The sequence below is a fragment of the Cryptomeria japonica genome, chromosome 6 (assembly GCF_030272615.1).
Source record: "Cryptomeria japonica chromosome 6, Sugi_1.0, whole genome shotgun sequence".
Classification (NCBI taxonomy): domain Eukaryota; kingdom Viridiplantae; phylum Streptophyta; class Pinopsida; order Cupressales; family Cupressaceae; genus Cryptomeria; species Cryptomeria japonica.
The window spans coordinates 131,873,504-131,893,072 of record NC_081410.1 but is presented as its reverse complement, the minus strand read 5'-3'; the positions used below and the strand labels follow the sequence as shown (position 1 = coordinate 131,893,072).

General features: G+C 35.0%; 1 protein-coding gene across 2 annotated transcripts in view; it reads left to right on the top strand.

Moving 5' to 3' along the window:
* The window catches only part of LOC131044215 (acetolactate synthase small subunit 1, chloroplastic), a 140,284-nt gene extending 132,473 nt beyond the window's left edge, over positions 1-7,811 (top strand). Inside the window, exons 8-12 of one of the 2 annotated variants that reach the window (XM_057977491.2) lie at positions 6,044-6,148; positions 6,240-6,362; positions 6,613-6,765; positions 7,075-7,140; positions 7,271-7,811. In XM_057977491.2, coding sequence (XP_057833474.1) covers positions 6,044-6,148; positions 6,240-6,362; positions 6,613-6,765; positions 7,075-7,140; positions 7,271-7,354 — 531 coding nt within the window. In that variant the 3' untranslated portion in view covers positions 7,355-7,811. The remainder of the gene's footprint in view (positions 1-6,043; positions 6,149-6,239; positions 6,363-6,612; positions 6,766-7,074; positions 7,141-7,270) is intronic. The other variant, XM_057977492.2, reaches the window with a different exon arrangement.
* Positions 7,812-19,569: the final 11,758 nt, after the last annotated feature.

The window sequence follows — 19,569 nt, the reverse complement described above, 5'->3', positions numbered from 1 at the left end:
CATGAAGGGTTGAGGAAGCCCCACTTCCTTTAATCTAATGGTTGCATAAAGAATGCACATCCATTCTTGAAAGATTTCAGCCTATCTTGGCTAACACCAACACTTGGCTCAGAGGTAATGGTGTTAGACTCATCAAGATCAAGGTTGGGAAAGAAGATGACTCTATGGGGCCTCTTGGATGTAAGTTTGATATTCAGATTGACAACAAGGAAGGTGCATCATCTTTAGGCACCAGGATCAAAGCTTTATGTCCATGTGATCGATCTTGATAATCCAGAAGAAGGACAACAATCAGATGATGCTCCTAAGTCTCTATCTTCGGATTCACCTCATGAGATTCCTTCCTCAATTTCCATGGAGATGCCTCTTTCTCTCCTGACATAATAGTGGAAGAGTCTCCTTAGAATGCCGTTCCTATTTCAGTAGTTGAGCCACCTCTTGATCATCAACAAGAGAGTTTGTTGGAAATTCCTGAGGATACTCTTGCATGTATCCATTTGTCAGAGATTGATACCTCTACTACTGGCTTTGAAGAATTTATGAGGCAATCTTCATGACTTTTGGTTACTGAGCAAATCATGGTCACCATTCAAACAGATACTCCTTCTAGGGTGACCACAGCTGTTCAAACAGAAACCGCTTCTCCTTCGCCTTCAACAACTACTAGAGGAGAACTAGTCGTTTTACCTCCATGGTTTAGTTCTTTTACCCCAAAGAGGAAGAAGTAGGATCTCCTGATGTCTTTGATTATCAGCAACTAAAGTAGTCTAGCCCAAGGTTGCTAAAAAGGCCAAGACAATCTCAAGAGTAACTGTTGACAACAATAAGATGAAAGTGGCAGAAATTGTTGAGCCCCTTGCGGATAAGCCACGTGACGAAATGCAAGCTGCTGATTATAGGGTTACAAGGATAGAATTGGGTAAACAAATGCATGAAATGGTCAAACATGATGCCCAGCAATTCGTAGCCTCACTAGTTCAGCGGTATGATGAACTTCTAGCAAAGAAAGACAAGCTAGAAGAGGAGAATAGGCAACTTGTTGCAGCTGTTCATAAAATTACAAAACCTGTTGGTGAAGGGAGTAATACTACAAGTTCTTCCGGTTCACAAGGATCAAATCGGGGAGTTGAAAGAGTTGCTTAGAAAGTACAAGCGTTGGATTCTTGGGTGGATCAACTTCATGATCTGTGTGCACAAGTGCTGAAAGACATTTTCCAAATGATGTCTAAGTTGGAGACCATTGAAGAAAAAATGAATCACACCTCCGAGACTTTCAAACGAAATTTTGAAAGGGTTGAAGGTAGTTTGACAACAATTTGGCGCACAATGCCCCAACAACAGTTGATTGTTCTTCAGGAGCACGCCATTATTCCTTCCAGGGTCATGTAATGTACTTGGAATTTGAAAAACTTCTAGAGAATAAAGCCCTTGTTCTCAAATCCCTCATTGAGGAGATTGATGATGCAATGAGATTGCGGGTTGAAGTATTCCAAGGTGTTGTTTCCCATTGTGAGAAGGCCTCTTGCAACATAATGAGTCAGAGTGGAGAGTTGATACCAGAAGAAGAAGTGCTCGCAGATCTAGAGATGAGGATTCATAATGAATGGAGAAGCCAACAATTTTCAGCTGCCTCAATTCAGGTTTTGATGAAACATCAAATTTTTTTGCACGAAATCTAGTCCATCTTGGAGAAGAACGACTTTATGCTTCTTCGATGCCATGATACCATTGTGAAGACCATGGTTGTTGCCAAGAACACCCACGAACCGAATCCAGCTGGGCTACAAATGATCATCCAAAAGTTCAAAGGATTCATGTCTTCACATGCTGCAGCTTAAGTGTTTTTCAACACTTAGTTGTATTTTTCCAGAATTGTAATTTCTTAGTTGTAGTTTTTCTTCTGACAAGTTACATGTAAAAACCTTTTGTAAATTGCACGTCAAGTCTTTACTTGCACTTTTTTAATTACATGTAAGACAACTACAAGTTGTGTTTAGTCAGGACTGTAGTTGGAATAAGTCATAGTTAGTTATTGAACAAGTCTTAGTGGTTGAGAGAATCTCTCAAGTTAGTGAGGATCCTCCCACCTTTTTCTCAAGACTCCTCTTCTATAAATACTTGAGGGGTCTATTGTAATTTTTATCTTTTAGAAAGCAAGCAAAAAACTCTGCCAAATATACAACAAAGAAGTCTTTGAACTTTCATGTGTGAATTCAAGAATTGAAAGAAATAGAAGGAAATTGCTCAAGCTTTGAGTCTTTGTGCTACATTCTTGAGTTTGTGTTCTATATTATCTTTCTTGCAAGTGTTTCTTTAACAGCTTAATCGAATTTGATTTGCAGTCTTTGTGCTGTAAGTATTTGAGATTAATATAAACTAGAATAAATATTCTTTTCAGAGGAGCTGTAAGAATTTGTGTTTGCACTTATTCTTAAGAGAGTTTAGAAGCAGAGTTTGTAAGAAATAGCTGTGAGTCTTTGAGCTTGTACTACTTCCTACTGTTTTATGTAGAAAAGAATAAGGTATTTTCAGTCTTTGAGCTGTTATAATTTGTTCTTGAAAGCGTTAGTATAGAAAAGAGTAGATGGGACTTAACATAATCAAGACTTTGAGCTTGATATTGCTGTCCTGTCCCAAAGTAAGTGACGGAAATCTTTGAGCTTTCAGCAAATTTCATTTCCTTTCTCTCATTTCATTTCAAAAAGTTGTTACTGCTATTTTATGTTAAATTGCTATCACTTTTCTGTGAAGTGAAAATGATATTGGCTTTCTTAAAAGAAGAAGAAAGACTGCTGTCCCATCCCATTTTATTTTTAAAGTTGTAGATAGATAGGGGGAGCCTTCCCTTAATTAGGAGAGTTTTACTCACACACTGTGGTTGAAACCACAATTTTGTATATTTCCCCAAGTGTGCAAAATTTTCAACCAACAGGGCATTTTCCTTTTGTTGTGGGAATACATGTTCTGTTTGATCTACCTTTGGAATGAGAGTTTTACATCTATTGCTACCATGTTGTCATGTTTTGAATGTTAGATGTTGATATCCTTTCATTTCGGAAAAGGTGATGGAGATCTTTACATAGCTTGGTACATATTAGTGTTATACAAGGATATGGTTTGATTTGTAGGTTCTCTTTGTGGTTTTGTTTTTCTTCCTCGATGTTGGTATTCACATTACATTAGATTTTTTATGTCTGTGGATCCATGGTGATCACTATGTTTGTTGTCATGTGTTGTTCATTGTTCTTTGGTGACAACATGGAGGTTCTTTGATCTCTTTCTTTTCATTTTGTGTGGGGAGCTTAGGAGAGTTAGAGACTAGTGGTGGTAGATGTATTGTAGTAAATTTTGTGGCATATTGTTGTATGTTTCCTCAACATTATGCAATACAGGAGTTAGACACATGCTCTATGTGAAGTATTATAAGTAGACTTGGTATGCCGTGATCTATTTTTCAGATTTTGACATTGCCCATATAATGGGAGTTTTTGGATATGTTAGGTTATTTTCTTTAATATCTTGGTTTGTAGGTTACTGATGTGATGATGAGTTTGCATGTTTCATTGTTCAGGATCTATGAGTTATGCAATTGTATGGGCTGATCACCTATTTGATTGCAGTGGATGACTCGGATGTGGATTGTCTATATCCACGAGATTGATTCAATGTTGATGCAAACTTTGTTAGTTGACCTTGTTTGTGGTCACTTGTGCATTGGCATGTTGCATTCAAGATAGGAGGATGGATATACAGAAACTTGATTGCAGTGTTTTGGGTTGATATGTTGATGGCATGAAGTTCTAGTTATGATTGTTTGAATGCCTTAGTTAGGTATGGTTAGCTTGGGTGAGTTGCAATTTGTTGTGGTTGCTAATACAACTTGTATGAGTAAGGTAGCTACTCAAAGCCATTTGTGATTAGTTGAATTTGAGAATTGGTGTAGGTTTTAGTGGTAGTTGATATGTTACACCTTGACATGCTCCTTGTTTAATCTTGGATGACATGATGCGAAGTTTTTTTCTTGATGGTGGTTATCATGGTTGCTTTTGCATGTATCTTGTTGGAGCACGAGAGCACGATGAAGATTCATGTGGTACATGATTGGCTAAGGGATGTTTTTTCCTTGTTTAGGACTCCCATGGATGTGTTTACAATGTATGATGTCAAGTGAGAGGATGTTAGGATTAAACTGCCATCTATGTTGTAAATCCTATGTCATATTGCATGGCTCCAACATCCTTGGAAAGTGTCCCTAGGCACTTAGGGTGTGTTTGTAATCTTTTATTCTCACCATTATTTGTAATAAACTCATAAGGGATGAAGGTTTCCACAAGCAATGGTAAAACTGACTTGTGCACATAAATATTTAATTGATTTTTCCCATATGTGGATGCCTAGAATGGGATGGTAAAAGACAAGTGAAGAGAACAAAAAATGATTGTTGGGCTTCTCCAAGTGGGTGTTTGAAAGAGACAACAGGTGTCTCTTGATTTTACTTCATTTGTGGCATTTCATGTGATGTTTCATTTCCAAGTTTGGGTGCCTAAGTTGGAGGGAAATTTTTTGGAGCTAAGACTCTCGTCCTTACGCATTTGTAGAGATAAATCAATTGATGGGATGTTTGGAATGGAGTCATCTTTGGGCACCAACTTTGGTGAAATGCATCTTTTTACAACTGTATAAATTCAGCAGTCAGCTCCTTGGATGTGGAAAATGATTTGAATAGTTGAAAGTAGAGTTATATAGCCGGTACAAGAACCAAAGAAGAAACATGTTGGAGCACAAATAGGTTGTTCACAGGTACACAGGTGATGCCATATTGGAGGCAAAGGGAAGTATGGAAGTGTGTGACAAATTCTAATCTTGTTTTAAAGATAATGCATACTTGACCTCTCTTCTTGGTGAAGTTTTTTGCTGCAAGGGTTTCTCCACAAAAATCCTATGTCATGTGATGCTTTTGTGTTGCTGATTTGTGCGTCTTTTCTGCTATCTTATGGTGATGCTGTCTTTTTTTAATTTCCGTTACAAGTTCACATAAGGTTGTGTTGTTATGCATGTTAAGTTGGTTGTTTTTTAGCATTTTTACAGAAGATGGATCTAATCATGACAATTCCACGTAAAGGTAATTTGATATCAGATTTGCATACAAATTTCAGATTTTCATATTTTAGTAATCCAAGCTTGGTATCTCACCAATTGATGTCATAACTTGACAACAAATTTTTAATGATAATTCATTGGCTGGAGATTGAAAATTTTCCAACGCTACTTTGATAAACTTGGCAACATAGAATTTATCAATAATAAAAGTATTAAAAATTATGATTCCTTGTATCCGTGATAGAATGTAAGCTTATCATTGTGCAATTGTCTACGATTGCCTTTCAAAAGAGTTTGGATACCCTTCAAAAAAATGCATATGAACTCAAACAAAAATTATTATAATTCAATTTACTGGTAACTTAACCAAAAAGAAAGTCATGTCCAAATATTATGCTAAGCATTTTGTGCATGTTCATTCTTAACACCATTATTCTAACAGAAATTTGAATATTTCTTTCTTATTGGGACAGAAATGTTTTACACATTTTTCTTTTTATATTCATTATTTTTCAGTATCTATTTTAAGTATTGTGCCACTAATGATGATGACTGAGATTTTTTTCTTCTTTTTGCATTTCTCCTGGTTGGTACCTCCTCTTATGTGGGCGATTGCTTTTTCTTGTGTCTATGTGCAAAGATGATCTCTAGATAATTATCATCGACGTTTCCCATTACTGATTCCAATATTTAAATGCTTATTAAATGCATTAAATTTCCTTTCTGTGTCTTATGAACTTGGATTTCAATGCAGCAGGAATGATACTTTTATTTTGCTCCTCCTTGTAGCATTGGTCTTCACTTACATGCTTTGCATTCCAAACCCATTTTTTCATATATTAAATTCTTTATATAGTTGCTTTTAGTAATTTGACAAAGTTGAGAAAAGCTTAATCATCTTGCACATCTTAGTTCTCAATTTATTTATTTATCTTTTGTTTAGTCTTGCGGACTGTCCTCTCACACATTGTCAATACTCGTGAATGATGCTCCTGGAGTTCTCAATATTGTGACTGGTGTTTTTGCTCGTAGAGGCTACAATATCCAGGTTTGACAATTTTTGAAAAAGTGTTCTATATTGAAGAGTGCAGTGCAAACTATCATGATAGTAATCCAGTGATTTGGCTGTATATTTACAGAGCCTTGCTGTGGGTAATACAGAAAAGGAAGGAATTTCACGAATAACTACTGTAGTTCCTGGAACAGATGATTCCATTGGGAAGCTGCTTCAACAGTTATATAAAATTGTCGATATTCTCAAGGTTAGGACAGATGATGTATTATTCGATTTGATGTCTGCAATAATGGTTTGTTTCTACTATTTCCTTTTTGGTGAGCTGAACACTATATCAGACAAGCACCTTGAGAATAGAAGGATGTCAGATGGTTGTAACAAATTACCAAGCAGTGTCAGCAGTACTTCAGGCAACATAATTCATCAGGGAACAGAAGTTAATTTATTATGGGTTCATTGTACATTGCTTACTGCTTACATGGAGTTCAACTTTGCAGGTTGAGGATATAACACATTTGCCATTTGCAGAAAGAGAATTAATGCTTCTCAAGGTTGCTGCAAATAGCAGTGTGCGTAGAGATATCTTAGACATTGCAAATATCTTTCGAGCAAAGCCCGTCGATATATCAGATCACAGTGTTACACTTGAGGTATTCACCTTCATTTCTATTCTTTCTTTAATTTAAATGTTTGTTATTACTGAATTTTTTTGTTATTATCAGTCATAAGAATATTATTTTTATTCTCAATAGCTACATGTTTATATTGCTCGCTTTTATGTTCATTTTGAAAATACTGTAATTAAGCATAAAGAAGGTGCTTTCTTTTGAAGATAATAAATTACTGAGCAGTAGATTCTTTTGAGTCATTCATCCATAGATGAATTTATTTCAATTGGAATTGTCTCAAAATCCAGACAGGATAAGTAAAGAATACTGAACTTATCTCTCTTGTCTCAGCTCACAGGGGACTTGGAGAAAATGGCTGCATTGCAGTTGTTACTTGAGCCCCATGGAATATGCGAAGTCAGTGGCTCTCCCATACTAGTCTAAAATTAGTTTTGATTCTTTTTTTTCTGTGGAGATAATTATCACAAGACAGCTGTTGCTGTATTATGCATGCCAGATATGATGTTGGTTGGTTTTTGCTCTATAGGTGGCTAGGACTGGACGAGTTGCGTTGGTTCGGGAGTCAGGTGTAAATTCCAAGTATCTAAGAGATTCCTCACTCCCATTATAATGATAAATTGAGGTTTATCTTTAGTGCTAATGTAAATAAATACTTTGCCTAGTAATGCAATATTGAGTAACCATTCCGTGGTTTGTTAAGAATTTTTTCAGCATGCAGTATCTTCATGCAGCAACATGAACTAGTAAAATCTTGCAGATTAGAGTTTGGATGAGGCTAAACCCTGGAACGTGAACCTTGAAAACTAATTAGTAAGTTCTGATGCATTTGTGCTGAGTTTATAAGCAACTATTTTTCAATCCAGCTATTAAGTTGACCAGTGATTGGTGCAGTTCATTGCTTCAATTCTATAGGCCTTTGGTGATTTTAAAACCCAACTATTATAGAGTGGCCAGAAAGATAAAAATCAGAGATTGGCCATGTTCATCTATCCTACGTTTCTAAAAATGGCGCTCTTCCATTGCCATGGTTATCATGAAATAATGAATAGACCTAAGAAGATTACAGTTTTGGTGTTGTCTGTTTTAACTCATTGAGAGGTTCCTCTCAGAGTAGCCTCTTTTTCAAATTGTGAACTATAACTCTTTCATCTAATTTTAATCAAATGCCAGTTAATTATGTGGTGGGGATGACTGTCTGAAATAGGGAGGATATTAAAAAGTACAGATTTATTGTTTCCATGGTATCATTGTTTAGGTGCAACCAGATCCTGCACTGTTATAGTTTGGTTTTGTTTAAAAAGGGGTGGGTAGTGTCTGGTTTCCTTGGGAGCAAAGATTGTTGTCAGACGATTGAAGCCTTAGAAGTGGGATTGGAGATTCTTGGAGTCTTTCATGAAGATGTCTCTGTTATGGTCTTTTAAAAAATTCTGATCAGACTTGCTTCTTATAACACTTAAATGATGGTTATACTATAGCTTGGTACTACATGAAGACCAAGTTCATATGAACATTCAAGCTCACTGAAGATGAGCATGATTTGGTAATTGAAATCTCTCAAATCCAAAAAGAGGAACATGAATCCAAAAGAGATTTTATAGCCCACCCGAACAAATTGCTAAAGAATATCCCCCATGCCTCTAAAGGAATTCTTACCTCTTACAAAGTTGACCTGGTAATGGGTACAAAATGTTCTGGGCACGGTACCCCATGGGATTGCACAGGTACTGCAGATCTGTCCCTGAATCACCCAGGTATTTCATGTGACATACCCGGGTGATTGTGACACAGATCTGTGGTACCCTGTGCCTTGAAGTGTTGAATCTTCTAAGACAATCTCTTGGTATTGCTTACATGACATTTAGGAGTTTTCTTACTTGAGTTTTGTTTAACATGGTTGGAAAACTCAGACCTGACAGCCCTAAATTTTGACTCGGACTTGGAAAAACTGAGCTATGACTTGGCACATGAGGTTCATGGTTCCTTTTCTGGCTTGTGAGTCTGCACAAGTCTTGCACAAATTTTATTTCGATGGTTTCACACACAGTTGGAAAACTCAGATTCTGCAAAATCAAAGCAAAATGAAAACAATAATCTCTGTAAAAACTTGGGATTTGCCCCCCCCACCAAAAAAAAAAGTTAAGCGGAATCTTGGCAAAACTTTGCTGTGACTCAACAAGTACACGGCTGTGGCTTTGTGAGTGCTTGGCCATGACTTGGTGCACAAGTTATGCAGTTCCCTTTCTGATTAGCATGCATGAGTCCTATTGATTTTCTTTCTATTATTTAATAGACCTTGTTTGTGGAAGATTTGTTGAGACTACCATAGAGGGAATGCTGAATGATAAGCTGGTGAATTCAAATCACATCTGCCCATTGTAATTTTGCTTCTATTTTTAATTATCATTGTAATATTGGTGCCAATAGAGAGTTTATTATTTCTGCTCACACAAACTATTTGGGAACTTAGACAATAGATTTCATGCCAACCGTTTGTCAAAATTACTTAGTCAATAAGTGGAAGAATTTGGGAAAACTCAGTAAGGGTTTTTACACAAATCCCATAGGATGGGTCCAAGTGTGCATAACAGTTGTGTTCTAAGTGAAAGGAAATACAAAACAAAATTTTCTATAGTAATCCTTTGAGGAGAGTCACAAATTATTCAATCAATACAAATTTTAGTATTATTTTGGCATAGTAGCTGTTGATACTTACATATTGCAACCCCTTGTTGGTGTATCAAATGCACTTAGATTTTACAACATAGAGAACATCAACAATTGGAAGTCTTGCAAGTGAATGGCATCAAAGTGTAGAGGAACCTCTGAGATTGAAAGGTAAGTTTCTTGTCCTACTCTAGGTAAGCTTAACTCAAATTGGGGTGAAAAGAATAAAAATACCATGTAATTAATTGGTGATGCTCAAGAATAGAAGGCCTTTCTAGTTGCACAAGGATTACTAACACATGATTCTATAGTCAACAAAAGTAGAAAATACATATTTTATATTTACAACAATAAAAGGCAAGAGAACAAATGTTTGAACAATCCTTTGCTTACAAAAGGTCAACAGTTGTTTACAAAAAATAGCAAGTTTTGAACACATGAACCAAGGTTTACACGAGTGCAAATAAAAAGCTAGATAGAATTTCTTGACAAAAACCATGAATAAACATAGAGAACGAGGATTCCATTGTTAGAAACAATGTAGTGATAGGAAAATACAAGCAGTAAGAATAGATTGCATAGTGATATAGGCTACTAGCAGTTTGAGATTGTATAAATAATAAATTCTATTTCCAAAGGTTTGCATCTGTACAATGTCTAGTACATTACATATCAGAGAAGGGAAGAGAGACAAGAAGATCAGGAGAAAACTAAAATAATAAATGCCCGTGGTCTGCCATATTAATTCTCGTGTCATGATTTGAAAATATTCCTACCAAAATGGAATGCCACCGTTGCAAACAAAATTATAACTGCCATCAACATTGCTTGCCATGATCAATGGTTTGAAGTAGAGGAATAGATTTTGGAACCACATAGGGGAGTGAACTATGAAACAACTCTTCTCCATGAGTGCCTTGCTGTAACCCCCTTTGTTTTCTACCACAAATCCTAATTTTCCTCGTGTCCTTTATTTTATTTTCTTCTTTCACTTCTTGTGGACACTCCTTTTGAATTTAAAATGAAAATCAAACCAAATATTGCATGTTATTTAAAACCGAGGTCATTTTAGGGCAAATATTTTACATTGGACAAGCTCAAAAACTCCATAAACCTCTGTGAGCAATTTTTTTATTTGCATCAGTGGTTGCAACTTTTTTATTCTTATAACCATTTGATGCTTGAAATGTTTTCTAGTCATCTGATGGAGGTTGATCTAAGTTCTAACAATAGCAGATTATTCTGGGTGAAGGAATCATTTTATTTTACAGATGGGCTTATCATGAAATTGGTGAGCTCCGTTTTTAGATGTGCATGCATAAATGCACGGCTGTAGCTTTGTTCCTTTTCTTATGACCTTCGTGGGTTTCATTATTGTTGCTATGTGTAGGCTCCACAACATCAAATCATTCATTATCTTTACCATGGTGAGGCACCTTGGAATATTATCCAAGCTCTCAGAATTGAAATTGCACTTGCTTAGAAATTTACCACTCGGCGAATGCTCAACCAATATATAGTTTATGAACTATTTCTTTATTGTATATCACACAGGCACACTTTCTATTAATTCCTCAACTTGTATACTTGGAACTGTGTGCATTCACTCCTGCTAGTATACTATAAAACATGGCCTGTAACTTAAATTTTATACACAGCTGCAAAATACATGCCTGGGGGCATTTGTACCCTACATTTTCCCATATATCTTCTCTTCAAACATCATTTACCATATCTTTCATCGAATAGTGTTGTGGCCTTGTAGCTTTATGCTTGAAGGCTCCAATGTTTAATATGTTGCAGGTAAATACTGATCACAATCTCTGTTTTACATTTTTTCAAACTTGAGTTCCCTTTCAAGCTTATGGTTTAGCAACCAGCCAACATGTTTGCCAAAGTAGGATCACCCATGTTCTCTAATATGTGCTCAGTTGGTATTCAATCTTTCTCAGTACATCTCAAGTTTCCCTTGGTACACCATGCAACTTATTTGAAGAAATTTTTTTATTTGTATTTGCCACTCCATTTAGTACAAGTCACTACCTCAGATCTTGTGATAGTAGACTGATGGTTGGTGCAAAATAATAGGTCCCACAACAGTAGATTAATGGTTGGATAAATTAGTGATACTAAAAGTAAATTTGTGACTATTTAAATGCCCCTAAATTTTCAGTTAGATATACGAATATATTGGGATGTGAATTGGTTTGAAGAAATTTTGAAGAACTTTGTTATGCTATTTTATTATGTTGTCTTGTTATGATTGACATGCTGTACTTATGCTAAGAAAAGGGGCTTCATTCTTTATAATTGAAAAGCCACCGACCTAGCGAAGTAGGTTTACTTAAGTATGTTACATGCATTTGTTTTATAAGTAGAGGTGGTGTGAAGGAGATATAATATTTTGTGGAGCATATAGTAAATACCACATCATTCATAATTTATGTTGAATTAATGCAAACGGTTTGCAGTAGAAGCAACCATAACAACAAAAGATCATTCTGAACACACAAATGCAAGCTAGCACCCATTTGTGAGATTATGTCTATTAATGGTTAGTTGTTCATTTATTTGTTTTTGTGTGATTTGAGGCATTTAGATTGCTGAACGAGAGTATTGGGATGCATGTCAATTGCAATTAATTGATCGACTGGTTGAATGGAACAAGATTTGCCTCTTTGTGGCTCATGCACAGATATAATTTAAGCAGAACATTCCACTGTCATGAATGTAAAAATGGGTAAGTCAATCTATGTTGCCCTTCAAGGTCTTGGTTACCGTTACTATACAAATATTATTAAACGGGAAATGTGATCTTGAAGACAGGATCTGGGAATCATCGTCCGTTCATCTCCATTTACCATCATTAGATTTATTTTTAAGTTGGCAATGTGGGAATACATATCATTACATTTATACTTTATTTTCTGTAGCTTTTTCATGATCTAGTTTCAAAATTATTTTTGTAGTATTACAGTTTCTGTGGCATAATAGAATATTTTTAAAGCCGACAGACACTTCCCTTGTTGATCTTTCCTTTCCAAAATAGTTGCATACATACCACTCAACTTCATTACCTGCAACCCTTGTGTACATTGCCACAACAATTTTCACAAATACATTGACATTGAATTTAAACTCCATCTTATCCCATCAAGTAGTGCCATAACTAGCTTAGTTTTATCTGATCATCTGTATTTGTTTGCTAGCATGGCAACTGCAATATCATCTTTGTGTGCTTCTAACAGATTTCTTGGCATAACGCCATTCTACATAAAAATATTTGGAGTAACCTTCAACTCCCGGTTGGTTCTCTATGTTGGATGCCACACCTATACTTTTGCTAATATGTTATTGAGAATTGTGCAAAATTTGGTTCCATGTCCTTGAACCATAGTTGAAAACTTGAACTCAATAGGCCCCAAAAATTTAAAACTCAAGATCTGGCAAAAGGTCAACAATAGCTTGCCAAATTTATCAAACATTTGAAAATACATAAATTTTGAAAATATTCTTAAAAGAGAAATATATATTGAATTTGTAGAACATATTATTGATTTCCATCATATATAAATAAAAACTTTGACTTTAATACATAGCATAGACCATAAAACAAATTTAACCTTTGAATACATATTATTAAGTATTGATATAAATGAAAAATATAAATCATAAATTTCGTATATGACTAAAACATAAAAAAGTTTGTTGTTGATGAGTGAGTGTTATTGAAGTAGATTGTATACTTGCAATATCCTCAATAAGAGCCTTAACAGGTGTCTCATTCAAAGTGATAGGTCAAGTTGTGTGAGAAACTTGCCCCTGACGACTAACCAACCTCACCTTCTACATTCTCATATGTTGCCACTTTCGCTTCTCATTCAATTTCCTCCCTCTCCAAATTAGCTAACTCGTCATGTATTAGCAATGGACCCACATCATTATCAAGCTTATCAATTCGATTTTGATATGGATTGATGTCATTATGGTTTAAGTGTTTCATATGAACCTTGCCCTTGTACCTTTTCATACATACGAAGGTTGTAGCACACAAACAATGTCATTCAAGCGTTTTTTAGGCAACCTATTGTGCTTCTTTTTGTAAATGGCCACAAAAATACTCTAGTTGAGTTCACAATCAAAAGCACTAAAAGGCTAAGATAAATTGTGAATGACAAGTTTTTGAAGTTTATGCATTGTGGTGCCATAACCTTCCCACCACAAATATTCAAGGATAACAATTGCTATTTATAGCTTAGTAAAATTAAAAATTAAGATAAATAGTAAATTAAAATTAAACATGTTTATATTATTTGGCTATGGAGTAGCTCTCCTACAAATGCAAAATTTGGAGAAAACAATGCCACCCCAACATTCTTATCATTTTGTATCTCATCAAGTGTGAGGTCTCGAAGGTTCTCATCATCAACCAATCCTTCAGTACATGTGTTGAAGCCAAGAAAAACCTCTACAATATATTTGAAAGTAGAGCATAATAAATTTTGAGAATTCAAATAATAGACAACAACATGAATATGTTCGGGTGAATATGTTGGGGGAGTTGTTGATTCCACGTCCAACCAATAATGCATCATATGGGTTCATATTTGGTCTTGTTTAACCCATACAGATGCAAAATTATCTCTTTGGCCTTATCCATGGCCTCATATAGATATCCTAGGAGATTTTGATCTCTATCTACCAATGGTAGAACCCCAACCACGGGTTTTAACACCTAAATAGTAAATTTAACAAAATCAACAAATTTTAATATAAAAAAATAGAAATAGAAATTTGAAAACTTACATGGATGATCTACTCCATGACTTTGGCAAATCTACCATGAAAAATGGTCTGCATGACCTTTTCTTCAACTTTCTTACAATAAATAGAAATTTGAAAACTTACATGGATGATCTACTCCATGACTTTGGCAAATCTATCATGATAAATGGTCGGCATGACCTTTTCTTCAACTTTCTTACAATAAGGACTCTCCAACCATCTTCCACTCACAAACATTTGCTTAATGTTAGGCATTGTAGCTAATATTCTTTGCAAGGTGAGATAATTAGTAGTGAAGCGTGTGACTCTTGATTGGATGAGATCCTTACCATCAATATACTCTCATAAAATTTAGGACCCATGTGTGGTTATAGATGTACTTTGTGATATCCGCATCTTCAACCACATTTTTCACCCAACTTAATTTCGTTAGGTCTTTAAAGAGTATATCAAGATAGTGGGCAACACAAGGGCTTCAAAATAATATTGGGTGCCTTGCTTGTAGAGGTTTACAAACTACCACATATGCTACAACATTGTTGGTCATTATATGAATAACATTTTTCATCCCTACCTCCACCACCTCATCCAACATGTTGCAAAAAGTCTATGTTTTTAATTTCATTAGAAGTATCAATTGATTTTAAAATACTAGCTATCCCCTTGAAGCCATTAAAAAGTTGATGGGTGTCCTATTATTGCCATCCATGCACCCATAAAATAAAATGGTGCAACTTTTCTTTTCCTAATTTTTAATTTGTTCTACTAGTTAGTGTGTGTTTTGGATCTCATCCTACAATGATAGCCCACTCAACCCATGATGATTTGGGTCCTAAATCCCTTAATTTTAATAGTCAATGCTTTGACTAGTTGTTCTAAATAAGGACTAGAAGCAACATTGAATGGATTATTATTGTAGTACCAAAATCTTGCAATGTCAACTTTGCCTCATGTTGTAATTCTCTATTGTATGTAGTACCTTCCAATGAAGGTTGTGCACGAGGAGTGTTATGAGGAACAAAAAAGAATACCCACACTTCATGACCCTCATATCCGTGGCCCAATGGAAGAATAGCCTCGCCATATCTCCCTATGACCTTGTAAAATTCAAATTTGGAATTGGGGTTGCCATTGCATCCATTTTTTCTCTCTTTTTTTTTTCTTCACTTTCTCATATATTGCAAGGAGTGCTTTCGTCTCAACCTCTGGACCATCTATTGTACATGATGTAACATCTTAGCAAGCTATCTGTGGAAAGTGATATTTGAATCAATTTATGCCACCATTCATAGGTTTAGTGCAATGGATAGAGATAACGTCTCCTTGCCTTGCACTTGCATCCCATGTTTCCAGCAAGGATCCTTTTGTTTGCCACCATTTATTCTACTTGCAAAAGTCATATTCTTTTAGAAAAATACAAATGAAACCTAGCAAAAGGGAGACAACTTTAAAAATTAATAACAAGGTCATCCATTTAAATTTTAAACCTTTTGTCATAACAGATTTTCATAAAGAAATAACAATCACAACTATTAGGAACATAGTAAATTATAGTTTTGAACCTTTATCTTGATTCTTATTTATTGTGTTGGCATAATGGATTGAATAAAAATATAATAGAAACAAGTCGATTTGATTTTGCAATGTAACATAGAACATATTTGTTATAACTTGTTTTTTTGGAATTTGATTGATGTGTGTTGTGTGTTGTGTGAGGGTTTTCAGTTGTTCACAAGCACTAATTATACATCTACCACAACTTTAATAAGATGTCTAGAGTAAATTTGAAGTAGCTCAAATGCTTTTGATACATATACTTTTAACAACATTGTAGGGTGTTGAGAAATACTTATGTTCACACTAGGCTCCACTTAAAACATACAATTCAGCATGAAAATTAGAATTATCAAACCATATTGAGATGAGTTGTGGATAGATTAGCAAAACAATGGCAACATAATCCCTCCAACAATGAAAAATGAGATTACTAGTCAACCAAAGATACCTTATCAATGAACAATAAATTTTCAAATCTAAATGTAATTGATAAAATCCAAGAAGAGTAGAATGAATCATACTTGCAAAGACTACATTGGTAAGGAATTGTTGTTATGTGAAATTCCATCTAAGTTTTTTGTCTATTCATGTATTTCATAATGTACTTATTGATATGAGGATCATATTGATTTGCTTCTCCTTGTTTCTTGAACAATAATATAGTAATAAGTATACCCACTGTGAATATTGTAGTAACATTGTAATATTGAAAAAGAGTTAATAATATGGATTGGTTAGAAGTTACCATGGCTGTTAGTGTTGTTATAGAGGAAGCATCTATACATTGTGGTACAATTTTTCATTTATTTTTTCCCCTAAAACCCTATTAGCTAACACTCACAATCTATGGCATTTTGCATATTTATTTAAGAGGGTAAAAGGAAAAAGCATAATTGGATCCATCAAATAGTTGTGTCTTGTTTGAAGAAAGACCTTCAACTATTGTGTGTGCAAGCTTTTAAGCTTCTCCAAGGAACTTAGCTCTAATACCAATTGTTAAATGCATAGATATACTTCTTGAGGGGGGGTAAATCAATATATACCAATTTTTACTTTAAAACCAATGCAACATTAAAACTATTACCACATCTCGCAAAATCATTAAAACAACTATGCAAGTGATAAGCAGATTCATATATCAACACATTAGAACACCAGGTATACGTGGAAACCCAAAAGAGAAAAACCACAATGAGAACAATTGCTTGGATCTATTACCCAATTCTAGCCTCACAAAATAATAAAGAACTTACAATGTTTTGCAAGCACCAACCCACAAGAATTTCAACCTATGTTAGAGACACCAATCCTATAATCTAAAGAACTAACTACCAACTCAAATTATGAGGCACCAACCTCAATCACAAATAATGTATAGGAAATACAAAAGATATATCATTTAAAACGTAAAAAATTTACCGTGATCATCTATATGATCTAATCTGCAATAGAACACTCTCAAAGTGTGTATAAGATATGCATCATAATTTTCTCACTTCATCAAATATCTACTTCTCATTGAGTATATACATCTTGCACAATTTTTTTCACATCCACAACTCTCCATTAGAATGGAAATGATTGATATTATATATTCTTTCTAATGTCAATGACATCTTCATGTTGGCCTAGAACATATTTACAATATCCACACATTGACCACAAGAACAAATCAAATGTCACACTAGGAGTAATATCACACAATGTGTTACCTAACATGAACTCTACTAATCATGTTGATCCTTAAGTTTGCACTCTTGGGAACAACCTTATGGGAAGTTTAGTAAATAAGGGACTTAATACACGTTACTAAACAACATCCAGGATTTTAGAAGCTAGCTCTTCATATAATTGGGGGATGAAAAAGGGTTAGAAGGAAAACTTTGAAAAGATCTAAATCTAGGGTGAAACACCAAATTTCATGAGATTTTTTGGATTTGGACAAGAAGTAAGGAATATGCTATCTCAGAACAAGAGTACATATTACCACCATCTCTTCATTGTTAGGAAGAGAATAAAGCATATTAGGTCAATCAGACACATAATACAATAATTATATCTCCCTATGAGATGCACCTATTAAGACTAAATACAAAGACATTTCTTATATTCAGACATCACTTACTAATACTTCGGATTCACTAGATTAGCATGATATAATATTAAATCAAAATAATACGGGATTATGAAGGAGTGTAATCATACATGATTCAGAACCTATATGATAGAAATGAACTTATAAGAGCTAGAAATTCAGAAAATGTATCATACTCACTTGTACATAGAACTCCAAATCATTCATCCAAAGATATTTTAAACACACAGTAAAGGCAATTTAAGCATAGTTTGATCTTTCATTCTTGAATTGAAATTAAAGTCTCAGAATAATAACAAAGTCTTCAGTACCAATAAAAAAAATAACAAAGTCTTCCGTGAATTATGAAAACAATGATCTCTAATAGTAATTGCTAACCACTCCCCACTAATGCAAAAAACCTGAAGGTACTTATAGAACCAGAATTCTCAAATCCCAAAGCCCCTGAAAATAGAAAAACTCTTGCATAATTATCGCGCTGAAATTCCACTTGATGGTTGTTGCAATCATCTTCACTAACGATATGAGCATCATCATGAGTAGTTAATCACAATTCAATAAAACTCCATCTGTGACTCTCACCACTATTATGTACTTGCAATGATCATGAGTACAGAGGGTCGAACCATGTGAGTGAGTCGTTATCTCTGTCACTTTTAGAACCTTTTGATTAGCTGTTGAGTATCATCTCTAAAACAAAAACTCCAAATCTCTTTACTTATGCTGGGAGATGTGGCAAGCCGACAAACCTTCATGAATAACCTTCTAGCTTCTTTTGATTCAAACTCATGAGACATCAATGTGGTGGCACTTCGGGAATGCTTTTAGAACCTAAGCTTCTTTCAAGACATGACGCACAATATTGACAAGGGGTGGTTGCGTGCACCTTTGGAAGAAAGATTGCACCGAGAGCTCCCAAAACATTTGTCGACTTGACATGTCTCAATGTAGCACGCAAGCCTACAACTTTAACCAAACATATCTGAAATACGAAAAAAAATAAATTAAATGGGGAACAAGGAAATGATAATTGATACCAAGGCGATAGAAATATCAAGACCCGAACGTATTGTAGATGAGTCTACAGATTTGGCGACTCTATGGGGTTCCTAGCCGATGGGAAAAACAACCCAAAATCTCTGGTTCTACATCAAAATTTGCCTCTAAAGAAAAGGCTACAACTTTGAAAGAGCAAACTACAGGGGCAACCAATCTGCATTAGATGGTGGAGTATGAAGTTGAAGTGATCCATAAGCTTTATCCAAATTAATCATTTCTCGGAAAGAGATGTTTGTTGAAACAAACAGAGCAACTTCTATATGAAAACTTAATCGTGCCAAGGATTGTATAATCTGCTCATCTCTGCTACATTTGGATCAAGACATATCATTTGCAAGAAAGATTGATCATGTTGCCTTTGATCCAACAATCGCCTCATCTGTTCTCCATCAAGCACTAGAGACATTCTTTTCCTCTCAAAGCCCCTACATGACCTTCAATAAATTTATTTGCTCTCGTGGCAACCAATCTTCTATCACCAATGCCAGCAACAATTAAGGCATTGTCATTTTTAATATATAATTTTTCCTTAAGGGACATTGGTTCAGCCACTTTGGGGGCAATGGTCTGCAACATGTGTTCAACTATAAATCCAACATCCATTCTTAACTTATGAGCATCAGCAATATACTACAAAGCTACTCATAAGGAATCAACAATAGCCT